At 47.1% G+C, this 15,626-nt stretch overlaps 1 protein-coding gene across 4 annotated transcripts in view; it reads right to left on the bottom strand.

Moving 5' to 3' along the window:
- NTRK3 (neurotrophic receptor tyrosine kinase 3) overlaps positions 1-15,626 on the bottom strand; it is a 347,333-nt gene that overhangs the window by 45,509 nt on the left and 286,198 nt on the right. For all 4 annotated transcript variants that reach the window (XM_069465743.1, XM_069465745.1, XM_069465746.1 and 1 more), the window contains 3 exons: positions 14,359-14,489; positions 7,446-7,618; positions 3,719-3,962 (listed from right to left, as the gene is read on the bottom strand). In XM_069465743.1, coding sequence (XP_069321844.1) covers positions 3,719-3,962; positions 7,446-7,618; positions 14,359-14,489 — 548 coding nt within the window. The remainder of the gene's footprint in view (positions 1-3,718; positions 3,963-7,445; positions 7,619-14,358; positions 14,490-15,626) is intronic.

The raw sequence follows: 15,626 nt of genomic DNA, 5'->3' as shown, positions 1-15,626 counted from the left end.
GTAAGTCGTTTGCATACCACTTATGCACAAGCCAGCTGGTGCCTCTTTGTTTTAAGAAATTAAAAATGAAAAAGAAAGAATGTAAGGAGTTTATCTCCACTTCTCCCTCTGCCCTCGCGTGCACACGCTGGAATTTGCACTGGGCAGGCAAACACAAACACACACAGAGAGACACACAGACACACATACACACACGCACACAGGCCTGGATCATCTGCATTTACCATGTGAATCCAGCAAACTGTTAGGCCCAACTGGTTTGAGTAATCAGTGGTAGCAGACAGGTGCAAACCTGTCCTGGGGTGTCAGCTCATAGAGCAAATCCTTCACAGTGTTCTCACTATCTGATAAATCACAGCATTCCCCCAAGGCCTCAGCCAATGTATACAGAACAAAAAAGTCTCATATAAATCACCCGAATGTGAACTTAACTGTAAGATTCATGAGCAAGACCATGTAAACTCTTGCCAGAAAAAGAGGCAAGTACTAATGGCATAGTATTTCTATATAAGTTGAAACCTTAAGAAAGACATTTTCCTGGTATGATCAACTCAAAGATCCTAATCCTTTGAGGTAGCTGCATGACCTCGTTTATTTTCCAGTGGTCAGGGAATCCCTCTCTCTGCCCCAGGAATTGCATATAGAAATAAGATTATCCCTGGGGTTTTCTTGCCTTGGGTGTGAGGGGGACTAGTAAGATACTATAAGTAAAAGTTTGTCCAGTAAGTATTTATTACAGGCTTTTTACACAAATTAACTTGCTTAACATCAACATAACTCTATCGAGTGAATATTTCTGTTCTTATTTTAAAAACAGGAAAATTAAACAAAGGTTAGAAAAAAATGTATTGAGGTCACATGATTGCTAATGGTGGTCACACATTAGGATGTGAACACAGGTAAGATTGGGCCCAAATCCAAGAATTCCCTTGTCACCCCAGTGTCTTCCAATGTAGATAATAAGACTTTGGGTTTCATTCTGACGTGATATCAGGCAAACCTACTTCAGCCTTTCATTTTACAGAAAAGTAGGGAAGGAGGAGGTATAGGTTAATATACAATAGGACATTATGACTTAGTGAACATGAAGTTACGCTACAAGCTGGTCTTTGAATAGTATAATATCTACCCACCAACAGTGGAATACACAATTTTCCAATGGTGTGCTGAGCTTTTACTGTAATAGCTATGCTTTCTTATTCACACTTCTTTGGGACCACAGATGCACATTTCAAGCCAGCTGGCCTCAGTTAACACCTGGCTTGGAACCCATGAAGAAGAAATCGAGGATACCTGGAGTGTGCACATGTTCCCATCTCAGTCTCCCTTCCTTAAATTCCAATCTGCCCTGGCACCTACAGAAATGAGGTAGATTTATTCCTTGTAATTCTTCTAGGCATAAAGAGCAACAGCTCACAACTGTCAAAGCAAGGGCAAAGAAGTATCATTTAGAAGTGTGATCTTTTTATTGTTTGTATTCTCTATTTTAAATCAGAATCAAGAAATACTAAGTGCACACCTGGAAGCAAGTTTGAAGGCTCAGTTGGCACATTCTGGTCAGACATCATTTCCCAAGACCCTGGGGAAGCCAGTAAGTAGATACCAGCTTGGCCTAATCAAACATTTGTCTTGCACAGGGGAAAAAAAAAAACCTGCAAAAAACACTAAGCCATCCCTTGCTTTCAAAACATAAATCTGAGCTCAGTTAGATATGCCAGCAAACCCCATTACACAGAGTGCAAAGGCAATTAAACAATACCAGCTCCAGCTAGACTCTAAGAAATCTATGACCCATGGGCTCCTTGGTAACCACACCAATGCCTCACTTGGAAATGACTGGAAAATATGGTCTAGACAATAAAGACTCCACTTTGACACTTCCTGGCAGGTCTGCCCTGGCCATCAGTCTGAGGGTCCTGCCAAATCATGCCCCCTTTTCCATACCTGAGGATAATGGACAAGGCGAGTGGCTACAGAACCTGCCCCATTTGCTGTGGACGTTCTACTGTAACCACCTTCAATCTGCTTTGCCTCATGTTCTCTCGTGATGGTATATATTTGCCATCCTTTGATTGTACCATGAATAAGTCACCTTCTAACCACGAAGTCATTTCTCAAACATTACATTTTTTTTCCTGAGGCTTTGCTAAAATGAAGTGTCTTGAGTGGTCAGTTCTAATGTCTGGGTGATCTCATTTTAGGCAAAGCCATCAGGAGCACCCAAATAGAACTCAGCAGCACACACTAACCTCAGTTTGCCAGCCTCCTGTTCCACCATGCCCAGGACACTGCAATCTGGGCTTTTTGACTCACAATATGATCATTCATTTCTACAGAGAAGATGAGACAAATGGCTGCCATGCCCCTGGCTATAGACTGAATGTGTCTCCCCAAAATTCATATGTTGAAACTTAATCCCCAAGGTGATAATATTAGGAAGTGGAGGCTTTCAGGGGTGATTAGGTTATAAGGATGAGGTCCTCATGAATGGGATAAGTTTTCTTATAAAAGAGACCCCAGGAAGATCTTTTGCCCCTTCTGCCGTGCGAGGACACAGCAAGAAGGTGGTCATCTATGAACCAGGAAGTGGACCCTCACCAGACACTGAATCTGTTGGTGCCGTGATCTTAAACTTCCCAGCCTCCAGAACCATGAGAAATAAATTTCCATGGTTTGCAAGCCACCCCGTTGATGGTGTCATGTTATAGCAGCCTAAATGGACTGAGACACTCCTCAACCTCCAAAACATTCTCACCCTCTCCTTATACCACCTATCCAAACTCCTCCCCCATTCATGTGATGCCCCAGCAATAAATCTTTCATATTTTCAAGGCATCTGCCTCCCAATCAGGTTGCAGAAGTTATCCCATCTCTGTGTCTCAGGTTGTACCCACATTTCCCCTTTCTGGGATAAGTGATACTTATGGCCACTCATCTTTTCCCTGGAAATAATAACATTTTCAGAACCACTCAGTGATCCATGGAAAGGAGATTCCCAAAGACTCAGGGGAAAAAATGATTCTGAGAGCAAAATATGACACCTGTGAATGTAAAGTGGACAACTGTATGGAAGTGAAATTGAGCAGGATGACTCCCGGCAGCATCAGAAAGCTCTTGCTAAGGCCTAACCTGTCCTCGCTGCAAAGCTGGAAACATAAAATGTGTTTATTCATCTTTCCTAAGCCATTGGGATTATTCAGCAATATATTAACCAGTTTTTCTATTTTATTTTGAGTTCCTCTTCTCATCAAGATGTACCTTTGTAAAGGAGATGATCCTTACATGGTCACAAAATAATTTCAGAGACTAAAATGCGTCATGGGTGAGGCTAAATCGGGGACAGGGTTGGGAAATGTCAAAATGTAGCAGCAAGTTGGGCTTATCTTGGCATGTGTTTGGGCATACACGTATATATGTATGAGTATGTTTACATGAAGCATGAATATTGATGCAAATAAGAACACAATGCATATGTTATTGCAGTGTACAGATACAGTCCAGCTTGATGTCTAAGAGGAAAGAGGGGTGGACTATTGAGAAAATAACAAACAGGTATGTCAAGATCCAGGAGTTGCCACAAAGTAACTATTGAGTGCATGTCTGGCATAGGTGTATATATGTGCATACCAAAGTGACAGGGTTAATGGACAATGACAAAGACATGTAAGCAAGGCGTTAGCTCTGCCACTGAGTCCTACAGCTGGGAAAGTCACCTTACCCTGTAGTAATCAGTGCTGTAGACATCTCTGGACATGCCAAAGTCTCCAATCTTCACCAGCAGGTTAGCTCCAACCAGGCAGTTCCTGGTGGCCAGGTCCCGATGCACGAAGTGCTGGGAGGCCAGGTACACCATGCCCGAGGCGATCTGACTGGCGATATGGAGCATTTGGGAGAGCCCTAGCTCGCCCTTGGCCTGGCGTGGCTGCCCATCCACAAGGATCATTGCATCTGGCCCATGGGCCCTATGAAGAGGTGGAGAGAAGAGAAGCAGAGAGAAATCAGATCAAGGGGAAAGGCCTTCCTGGTCCCCAGTCCTCTGGAATGCCCCACAGAAATGAATGAAATGTCCCTTCCCAGCCTGCGTATGGCCTACTTCTATCTACCTGAAAGTATATTATGTAAATGTGGGTATGGGTGAAACTCCACAACCTGATTCCCAACTAGGATGGCAGCAGACATACTCAAATGGAACAGGGAATGGACCTACTCTTTTTAATGTTTCACTGTTACCCAGAGGTTTCCCAGTTGTTAGATGTCTATTGCAGAGTAAGTACTAAAGCAACCACCACCAACTCTCACATAGCCCTTCCTATTTACCAAGCTCTGCTCTGATTGTTTTAAATACAGCAATTCACTTAATCCTCCCATTGCAGTTTTGAAACAAAGATGAAACCAGACATGTGGCTATAAACAAGAGCTTCCAAAAAGAACATCGGGAGTGTTTGTTATATTTCCAGGCCACGCCCCCTAGGATTCTGATTGGCTAGCTGAGCTCATTTATTTGCATTTCCCACATGCTCCCAGAGCTGATGCGCTGGCCAGTGGTCCAGCTCTAAATGGCAGAGGGACACTGCTAGGTCCACACTCCTAACAACTCCACTGCACGGCTCAGCACTGGGTAACTCCTTGTGGTAGCTGGACTGGATAGAGAGACCTTCTGAACCTGAAGCAGAGATCTGAGGGCCCCAGCACCCCCTCTATCCCAAATCAAGGCCCGATTTATTATCCTAACACCTCTCCCTGTCTTATCGGTCACTTTTAGTGTTCACTTTTTTCTCCAGAAAGCCCAATGAGCCGTAACTACACCGGGGCCCTTATTTATGCAGCTGGGGGCCAAGAAGCCCTGGTGCACAGCAAGGCCTCTGCCTGCTTTACTGCTTCTCCTATTTCCCCTGAAAGGCACCATTAAATATGAACACATTCGTTTTACTATCTCCAGTGGGCTCTACCTACCTCACTCATCAGAAGGAGGGGTGCTCCCTCGGCTCACAAGGAAGGGGGTTCAGCAGGTGAGCTCTCACTTCAGTCTACCAGGAGAGCACACTCCAGCCTGCCTCTGAGCACCACCAACTTGGAGATGCGAGAGTGAGCAGGACCAGTGTGGGGGTCCCAGAGGCTGTATTTGTGAGAGCAGCCGGCAAGTCACCTCTGGAGAAGGGTTCCTAGGGCCTGTTGCTAAGAGCTTCCTTCCTGCCCCCAGTGTTCTGGGGAAGCTTACCCTGACTGATCGCACCCAGGGCGACAAGCAATGGCATCTACTGGGAATCTGCTCCGCAGTGGAGGCTAAAGCCAAGATTGTGTTGCAAAAAATTTCCCAGGAAGGCTGTTGGGTTTTGATTTGGATAGACTCCCCCATGCTGTCTTTAGGAAGGGACCCCACAGAGAGACACAGAGGTCTTAAGAGTGCCAGTGAGTCCTGGTAGAAGTGTGCTCACATGCACGTCTTCCCTCTGCTGTCGCCACGGGGAAGGAGGAGGTGTGTTATCTGGCACCGGCGCTGCCCTCACCTTATGTATTCTTTTCTGTTTCTTTCATGCTGATTTTTCTTCTTACTGTCGCTTCTCCCACCCCGAGCCTTTAATCTAGTCTCTCTTTATCTCCTTTCTACTCCCTTTTCCTTTCTTTTCCTTTTTATCCTGTGTGACACTGGTACAGAGAGGCACCGAGGAGCTCTCTGTAGCCCTGCTGGTGGCACTGGGGGCTGAAGGCACTGCTGCATCTGTGGAGAGGGTGTGATGGCCCTCGGACCCCAAGGGAACAGGGGCAGGAAGGGCCCTAGTATGGAGAAAGGGTGTCGCCTGGATTAGAGGCTACCACGGCTCAGTTCTCATAAAATAATAACAGCAATTACTTTCAGAGCAGCTACCATTGGCTGAACACTGAGCCATGTGTAAGACTTGTCTAGGCGTTAGACATATATAGTCACTTAATACTCACAGTAACAACTCTGTGAAGCAGTTATTAATAGTCATGTTTTCTAGGACAGAAAATTAAAGCTTAATAACTTGCTCCAGTTGTAACTAAGACATGACAAATCTGGGATGTGAACCAAGTCTGTTTTATGCTAAGGATGGAGTTCTCCGGGAAAAGAATCAATTTCATTGTGACTCCAGGTTTAGGAGGCTTAGGACATCCTGCAGATACTTTAGATTCCTCCAAGGCCACTTTTTTGAAACCCAGCTTATAAACAGCGCTCCAAAGACTTCCCCAATCTGTTACCTGGTACCAACTCTTTCCCTTGCTCCCTCAAAACCACAAAACCCTATTGAATGTCCCACTTCAAGGGGATGCTGATCAGTTTTTGGTGAGTGGGCTAGAGCCTTCTATAACTTACATTTGAACTTTGGAAATCTCATTCTCAGCCCTGGGATTCAAATGGTGACTGTGGCAGAGAACACACCCCAAATGTACAACCTGCTTCCTGAGACGCTGGGTTCCACAGACCTTCAAGGGCTGCCCCTTCCACATCTGGGCACTATTTATAAGTGGCAGTTGTGGAAGGTAGAGAAGTCCTAACTCTGCACTAGTGAGAGATGCTGTCTTCTCTGGGGAAGGGACATCCACACCCTGAAACTTCATCCAGAACTTCTGGTTGGGGTCCCAATCTCTTACCAGTTTCATCAAGAGCCTCTCAAAGTCTAGATGATATTGCTCCAGGCTTGGGGAAACCCTTCTTACAACAAATGCATTCTTTCTAGAACAGTGCTATCCAGCAGAATTTTCTATTGATGGAAGTGTTTATAGTGTACTCCCCAATATGGCAGAAACTAGCCATATGTGGCCACTGAGTACTTGAAATGTGGCTGGTGCAGCCAAAGAACTGAATTATTAAATTTTATTGAACTTTCATTAGTGTAACTCTAAGTTAAATTGGCCATATGTGGCCACCATGCTAGACATCACAGTTCTAACATTTACCCAGAGAAAACCTGCCCCCTTTTTTTCAATCATCTCTGTCTCCTGATGGGTTTATAACCTTGTACCTTCTTAGTCATCATCAAAAAGTCTCTGGCAAGAAGGTCTCCAGGAGGAGTGTAAGGTACTAGCCTCACTTTGCATGTGAGAAACTCAGGACACCAAGGGAGAAAGCTCTTTGCACCACTGGGGGAGGGTGGCCCTAGAACCTAAGCCACAGGCTGGCAGGGCCTCCTGGTCCTCCCTGGACCCATCTCTGACCCTGTCCTTCTTCTCAGTGCATCTTGGAATCAGGAAGAAGAGTACAGGTTACATGTCATGGCATCCTCAACTTCTTTCCCCTAGAAATCAGGGACGAAGGCCTGCATCCACCTGCTAAGGAGATGTATAAGAATGACAGTAGGCTTCTCATTCCTCTTCCTCAGACTTAAGTGTTGAGAGGGAGAAGTGTGATTTCTGGCTCCAGAGAAAACCCCAAGGGTTCGGTGGGCCGGCGGTGGGCAGTGAGGGGGACGACAATCCGCACTTACCTGAGGAACTTGTTCAGGTCCCCATGCTTCATGTACTCAAAGACCATGATGAGAGGGTCCCCATCGCCGCACACCCCATAGAACTTGACGATGTGCTCGTGCTGTAGGTTGGTGAGCAGCTCGGCTTCCCTCTGGAAATCCTTCCGGGCAGCCAGGGTGGGGTCCTTCAGGGCCTGGGAACAAGGCAGGACACCAACTTTGAGCAACTACAGGTCAGCAGGCCGCCTTTTCTCCTGGGAAGCAACCTGGTGCCACACACCTCTGGGTTCCCAATAAATACGATTTTAAGTGGAGTTTAAAGACAATGAAGCTCCATCACTGCTGCAAGGCCTGGCCCCTTCCTCCTCCAGCAGTTCGATCCCTGTAGAAATAGAAACCCACTTCCTGACACCCACACCCACATCCCTTACGCTCGACGGCGATTTCAAACGCATCCGTCTCACAGCCCCCGGGCTTCCTCAGAGATGAGTGTGGATGGCCGGAGGGGCTGGGAAGTGGAAGGCCTGGCCAGAACCCCTGCTCCTTGACTCCTCTGAAGAAAGGGTCCCACAGCTAAAATAAACAGTGTGAAAACACTTGCCTTGGCTTTGTAAATTAGCGCTTGCCCGTAGCCTACTGGAAATCAGGCAGACAACCAAAATCATAACGTCTCCTTGTTCTTTCTTGTCTTTGTTTTAGATTGTGAAGGAGTCTGTTTCTGCAGAGGAGAGAGAGCACCTTGGCTTCTGGAAGGCACTTGTGTTCTCCTAACAAGGCTGGAGGAAGCCTTGGCAGGGGGCAGCTATGGAAATGGCAATTCATGAACAGAAGCCTCAGATACGCCAGCACCAGGCAGAGTGCCACAGAGTCCCAGTGCAGGACGGGAAGGTCAGCATCTGGAGGCCATCACAATGCCAGGATTCAGCCTTTGCAGGGGTGGAAGACCCAGGTGTGAGGGAGACTGCAGAACACGCCACTTCCTGTAGGGCCCAGGAAGATTAAAACACCCAGGAAGACCTTAAGTAGCAAATGTAGATTTCCTGGCACCAGAAAGGGACCATGAGACCAACGCTGAAGCCCTTGAGCACATCTGGGGACCTTGCATAGGACACTGCCGTGGGGACGCTGCAACACTGGCCAGGATAGATGATGGTCTATGAAGCGGGGGGCCCTGCTGCTGGAGGAGCAGCCCGTGTAGGTAGGCTCCTGCCTTTCTCCAGCCTCCCCACCCTCCCCACAAAGTCAGAAGGCAAATAAGGCCAAACATCCACTGGCCTCAATGGACACAACAGGAGGCAAATTTTTACTAACCATTCTCAGGTTAGTGAAAATCTAGACAGACTGGAGATCTGTTTGCATTCTCTCTGCTGGGCACCTGGCCTTTTCTAGCTATTAGGCAGATGGACCCCTCCTGTAGATCATGAAGTGCTGAAAGGCCTCCCTAGCCAGCGCCCTTTCTCCTGAGGCTATAGCCCCATTAGCTGGCATCTAGAGGGCTGCCTTGGTTCTAGCACGGCCATAGGGTGAATCTGAGAAAAGAAGTGCATCTAGGGGCCCATCAAACTTCTCAGTCGCCAGCACACATCAGAGATGATGGAAATGGTCCTAGGTACCATCTGCTCCCACCTGCTCATTTCTGGAGTTGGAGAACCTGAGGCACAGCCTGTCTAGGAATCAAGCCTGCTTTCACACATCTTGAATGACAGAAACCTGGAGTTGGAGTGGACCTCCGTGATCTCCCGGTGGGCTTCCCAGGGCTCCAAAGTTCAGCAGCAATGCCTCTAGGGCCATCAAGGGGTGCGTGGTCTCTCAGCCAGAGATCAATCCCCATTCCAACGTCAGCCAGCGCCACCTTTCACTCTTTTTTAAAAATTTGAGGTTTCACAAATAAATGCTAGATTAAATGATTCTACTGCTGACAAAAATGTTGAAAGTTATCTAGTGTAACTTTCCCATCTTATGGATGAGAAAACTGACGTTCAGAATGGGACAGTGGCTTTCTCAAGATCACGCAGCAAGCAATAGCTTGAGTCTGCAGCCTGGGATACTTTCCTGCCCAGCCTGCCTGAGTTAATTTATCGGACGAATTAGTCACTAGGCAGGTCCCCAAGGGTGTGGTGGGCAGAGGAATGAAAAGACATGGGAGAGCAGAGGAGAGGGTCCGGAGAGGCGAGGGCCAGAGGCTGCCAGCAGAGCGGCTGGGCCCAGCGAGTCCTCCAGGTTTGCAGAGCAGGCCAGGGGCAGAAGTGAGAGGTCCATTCTATCAGCCCATCACTGGTTTGTCCCAGACCTGATTCTATGTGCTCTCACCTTCAGCTGGAGCTGCTCACTCTGGGAAGCTACCTAATAATAAAGGAACAGGCTGCGGCATCCACCCATAACCAGAGCAAAGACATTTGCGAAGTCAGAGCGCCATGGTGAGAGGGAGCCTCTCCTGGTGACCCGCTCCTGGCAGCAGCCGTGAGCTGCATGGGCTGGGGTGTGGGTATAGGGTGACTGAGAGTGATTTATTTATTTTCATGAAGAAAAAGAAGGGGGAAAAAAGGAACCCAGCATGGGTGGGATTGGAGAATATAAAGATTTATGTGAACTCTGGATTTATAAGGAGAAGTAGATCAAATTTGGGGCCAGCCAAATGGCCTCTCTCCATCTCTTTAAATCATCCTCTCCCACAGTCTGGACGTCAGTGACATCCACAGGATATTTCCGTTCTCAGCTCTCGAGCGGTACCCGCCAGTGTCGCCCAGCCTGGCACACTGCACTGCCAGGCAGATGTGAGTTCCCCACTAGGGAGGTGGGGCGCAATTCTCGTCTTCCACGCCCCTTCCCCTGCCTTCCCAGTGGGGCTCCCAGCTCCTGGCGATATCCACAGGGCAAGGAGGAGAGCTGGGATTCGCCCTCCTTCTCTCCCCCTCCTTCTTCCGAAGTTTGGGGACGTTTTCCTCTCTGTCTTTCCCTCTGTGTGCACCAGGTCTCATGTCCACCTCCCGCCCTGGGAGAGGGTTTCGGGAAGGCTGTTCACGGAGTGGAAGGGAAGCAGGCTGGGCAGCGAGAACACAAACTTCTCAACAGCTCCCAACTCCTTCAGAGCCATTTCACATCTTCATCTTGTCCAGCCTAAGGGTTCTGCCGCCTTCCATTGTTCCTTTCTTCTGTTGGGGGAATGTATTTCAAAAGATGTTCAATTTCAGTTTCATTAATGTCCTGAAACCCATTTTATTATACACATAGGGATATTCACATTCCTAAATGTTCAAAGTCCTAAATGGTTAGATGTACACACACACAAGCAACCCCCTTTAATTTATAAAAATCACCTTTATTTTAGGCCCTCAAAATCCATTGTCACTTCCCCATGGTGAGAGTCCTGAACAACTTTACCAGGAAGGAAGATGGGTAGTTATCACATACATGGGTGCTCCTCTCTCTCCTGTCTTCTTGACATTGGCTTCCCACTGTTTTTAGGATAAAATTCAAACTGCTTAACTCAGCCTTGGCCTCTAAAGGTCTGGTCTCCTCACCTCTCCTCTGCCTCCTCCCCCGCCAAACACTCCTTCCCCCTCATTCATTTTGCTTCAGTCTCACTGGCCTTTCTGTCCCTTGTATCCTCCAAGCCTTTGCCTGTCTTAGGGCCTTTGCTGTCCCTTTGGTCAGAAAAACTCTCCACTGAGCTGCATCTACATGACCTGCCAGATTAGCTGGCCCTGCCCATGACTTCTAGAGAGCATGAGACCCCGAGCGCTCCCTGCCGGTTGGACATCCAGAGAGACACTTCTGTCCCAGAAAGGGGCTTACCAAGAGTCAGCTGTGATCGTTCCCAAATTCATTCATGACAGTTAAACCTGTTAATGTAATTACTTAACATAATGAAATGTTCTAGAAACCAATGAAATATGAGTACAGGTTGGGGAGTTTTTATGGAACCTAGGATGAATGCTTTTGAAAGACCTGCTAAAGGTCAGTGGTTAAAAATACTGTTAAGAGTGGAAAGAGAAACTATTTAAAAAATGGGAAAATAGTTAAACTCGGAGATTCTGCACTCAGATTGTTTCACAAATGTTTTAAGCTCCTGCTCTGATTTAAAGTAACTGAAACTGGAAATCAGGAACATACACAACAAAAACCAAAAAAAATCCTCCAAACCAAAATGAACCCCAAAGCTGAAGTTCAGACATATTGCAAGAAATATAATGCTAAACCCAAATGACTAAAATCACCAATAACCAGAATGTGAATTTCCTGCAGATACATAAATTTTATTTACAGGCTCATAAAAATTTTAAAATAAGTAAATGCTCTAAGACAATGAAGAAATAATAACTTAGAAAAAAAAACAAGAAGGTACATAGCAAGATCAGGGAGAAATAAACTCAAGATAAGCACAAAATTAAGAACCAATTAGAAATCTTGGAAATAAAATATATGGTCATTGAAGTTAGAAAACCTCCATAGACAGGAAAAACTCTAGACCCGATTGAAGCACAAGAAGAATTCATGAATTGGAAGGCCACGGAGGTTCCACTGGGACAGAACATCAATGACAGAAGGGAAAGTAGGAAGAGCGGAGAGGAGGGCTGCATTTCCTCCTCTGGAAGGAAGGGGGTCGCCTGGGTTTGAATGTCATGTAGGTGCTCTGTTTGTCAAGTGACTACTTGAAAGCCACACCACCTATTCAAAAATCAAGTGTATTACGTTATTTTAATGCCACATTTACACTACACAGATATACGGATGCTGCTTTGTCCTGTCCTGCCCCCCTTTTCTCCCATGGGTACCCCTCCTGTCCACCCAGGAGGCTGCAGCACCTATGAAACAGGCTGCAATTCCTGCTCCCACGCTGGCACCATAGCAACTGCTGGGCAACACGTTCTTGCCGACTGATTTAAAACCATGATTTTAAGTAAACACAGTCGTGGGTTATAGTTGTAGGTGTTCTCTAGAGGTAAGAAATTAACCTGCATCAACAGAGAACTCACTCCAGAGGGAGGAGCCTGCAAAAAGGAGTGAACTCCAAGGAGGGAGCAGCAAGTGCCGCTTCTGGGATGTTCTCTGGAGGAGAGGGGCTTCTCCAGGGCTGATTTGATCGCCAGGCAGATCCACTGACTGGCAAATGCTGTCAAATCCCAGAGCGCTCATTTCCTCACGGTTCCCAGACAGGAGGAGAGAAAGAAACCCTCTTAAAGGGAGGAAAACAGAAACACATTTTCTGCATTACCCAGTCTGGGTACTGCCCTCAATGCCAGACCACTCAGGGGAAACATTTCCCAGGGTTTTCGGCCATCATTTCATTTTCTGCTCAAAGTGCAAAAATGTTCAGCTCATTCCCCAGTCCCCAGACGGATGCTTGACCACCCAGTGAATTAGTGTCATTCTATACATTAAAAGTGCTGGGGCAGTGCAGATTCTCAGTTTAGGGACAAAATTAGAAACCTTTCCACATCCCTGGTTGAAGCTGTTTAAAGACACCCTGTTCATCTGACCATCCCAGGTCTATGGAGACACACAGAGAACGTTTATTTACAGAATGCCCCACAATAATCATCTTTAGCCTTTTAAGGTGGACTATTCTAGTTCCTTATTTATTTTCTAGAGTGGAGGTTGGCAAACCATGTGTATTTTTATAAAAAAAAATATATTGGAAAACAGCCACCCTCATTCGTTAATGTATTATTTATGTTGCTTTCCAACAACATGGGCAGAGTTGAGTAGGGCCCTCAAAGCCTGAAATGTTTACCATCTGGCCCTTTAGACAAAAAGTTGGGTGACCTCTATTCTAGATAATCAATGCAAGCCTGGCAGGTCATATGTCATGCATCTAAGCAAATTCAATAATATCAATAATGATGATGATAAAAAGAATTAACAGCTACTTCTGACTGAGCATTTACTAAGTCCCAAGCAGTGTGTTAAGGATTTTATACACATTATGTAATGTAATCACCAACAATCTGAAGAGGAGCTATGATAATTCCCGTCATACAGATAAGGAAATTGAGGCCCAAAGAGGTGAACTGTCCTACACAAGGTCACAGAGCTAACCAGTGGGGGAGCTGGGATCTGCACCCAGGCTCTCTGATGCCCATGCTGTGCCGGGCCCCTGCACCACACGGCCTGCATCCACGGAGGTAGTTTGCTCTCTGTGGACAGAAACGATCTGCAGATGCCCAAGACTATGAATACAGAGACCCAAAAGTCACAGAAAGAAGAAACTGCCTTTCTGACAAAGTTTTAGCCAGACTCCTCAGTGCTAAGGATGGGACACTGTTGAGGTCTGGGTGAATCCTGTATCTCTTGCTCCCGGCCCACTCGTTAGCCCATGTCTCAGGACATCGTGCAGACCCCACACTGGGCTCAGGACCCTGCTCACCGCACCCAAGCAAGCCACTCCATGCTCCAGACTCCAGAGCAGGGCTCCAGAGACCTGCGGGTGTCTCATTGAGACTACTTGTATCTTTTCTGTGTCAACCATGTTCAAAAATTTGTCCAACATTGGTTTACAAAGAGAAGTTATTCACTGCTGGAGAAAAGGTCAGGGAGGACAACTGGTAACAGTAGCAAACACTAGCAAAGTCCCTTTGCTATGCCCCAAGCAGTTCAGCTGCTGCTGCAAATCTACGGTGGCTGAGAAACACAAAAGGCCTGTGCTTAAGGGACCCACCAGGGCCACCAGAACAAAACCAGGTCTATTCACAGGCATAACGTGTTCCCCAGGCACAGCACTCTCAAGTGCCACAGCTCTTGACCTCCAAAGCCAACATAAGTTGGTTTTGGTCCAGAGGAAATGTCATTGACCTTGGAGCAAGGTCCCCTGATTGCATCTGAGAAAGCCCATTTAAGCACCATCTTCTCAATGTAGTGGGCCTCTGCCTCCCCCTGCCCTCCCAGTGCCCTCAGCCAGCCCTCTTCCTGGTGCCCACATGCCCCTGGGGTTTACCTTCACAGCCACCAGCATCTTGTCCTTGGTTGGGCTGAGGTTGTAGCACTCGGCCAGGAAGACCTTTCCAAAGGCTCCCTCGCCCAGTTCTCGCTTCAACACGATGTCTCTCCTCTTAATGTGCTGCACATCTGTAGGAGGGACAGACAGGAGGGCAGCAAAGTCAGTCCTTGGAGCTTGTCCTCATTTTGGTGGCCCAGGGAGAAAAGCGAGTGCAGGGGTCTAGGGTGGAGAAACCGCTGCTGAGTCTATGGCAGGGAAAGGCAAACTCTGGCACCCCGACTTTGGCATGAAAACTGCCATTGCTTGGTGGTTTGAGAGCCTAACCCAGAATGGAATTTCAGCACTGCCCCTGCCTAACCCCTAACCTCTCTAAACCTCAGTGTCGTCTGCTAGAAAACAGAGTCAACAGTAAATACACAGAATTCTGGGATTAATCAGCTATAGTTCTCAGAGTAGTGTAAAGCAGCCTCCATGGTTATTGTGCACATGAATCCCCTGGGAATCTTGTTAAAATGCAGATTCTGATTCAGGGGTCTGGGAATCCACATTTCTAACAAACTCCCAGGTGATACCCGTGTGTTCTTGGTTCTTGGTGAATTGTAAGGTTTCCAGGGAATGGTTGAGAATAGGATTTGAATCCTGGCTCTATCCTCTTACTAGTTTTTGAGCTTGGGAAAGTTATTTGACCCCAGAGCCTTGATTTCCTCATTTGTAAAATGGGATTAACAAGAACACTTACCTCGCTGAATTCTTGTGAGGATTAAATGAGATAATCCATATAAAGATCTTGGCCCAGAGCCCGGGACAAACTAAAGACACACAGGTGCCCGCACACACACCACACACACACCATGCACACACACACCACGCACACACACACACCACACACACACCATGCACACACACCATGCACACACACGCCCCGTGCACACACCCCGTGCACACACTGTGCACACACACACCACACACACCACACACATACATCGTGCACACACACACTGGCTCTTGTGGTAACCTATGGCTGTAATGTCCATGGCACTGTGCCTGGTTTGTGACAGAGACTACTAAGCTGTAGCTAAAATTACCTGGAGGGAACCTCTGCTTTGACTCTGTGAGAGAAAGACCAGTGAGATAAGGAAAGGCAAGGACCGCCCCAGAAGAGGGTCTGTGCAGAGAGAAGGGTTGCCACTGCCTCTGCTAATTTAGCAACCTAATTAAAGTCTGCCTGCCAGGAGAAAGCAGAGCTGTGACCTCAGCCCTCCCTG

This window comes from Eulemur rufifrons, chromosome 3 (assembly GCF_041146395.1).
Source record: "Eulemur rufifrons isolate Redbay chromosome 3, OSU_ERuf_1, whole genome shotgun sequence".
NCBI lineage: Eukaryota > Metazoa > Chordata > Mammalia > Primates > Lemuridae > Eulemur > Eulemur rufifrons.
Note: the sequence above shows the minus strand (reverse complement) of the source record. Positions and strands in the feature narration are given on the sequence as shown.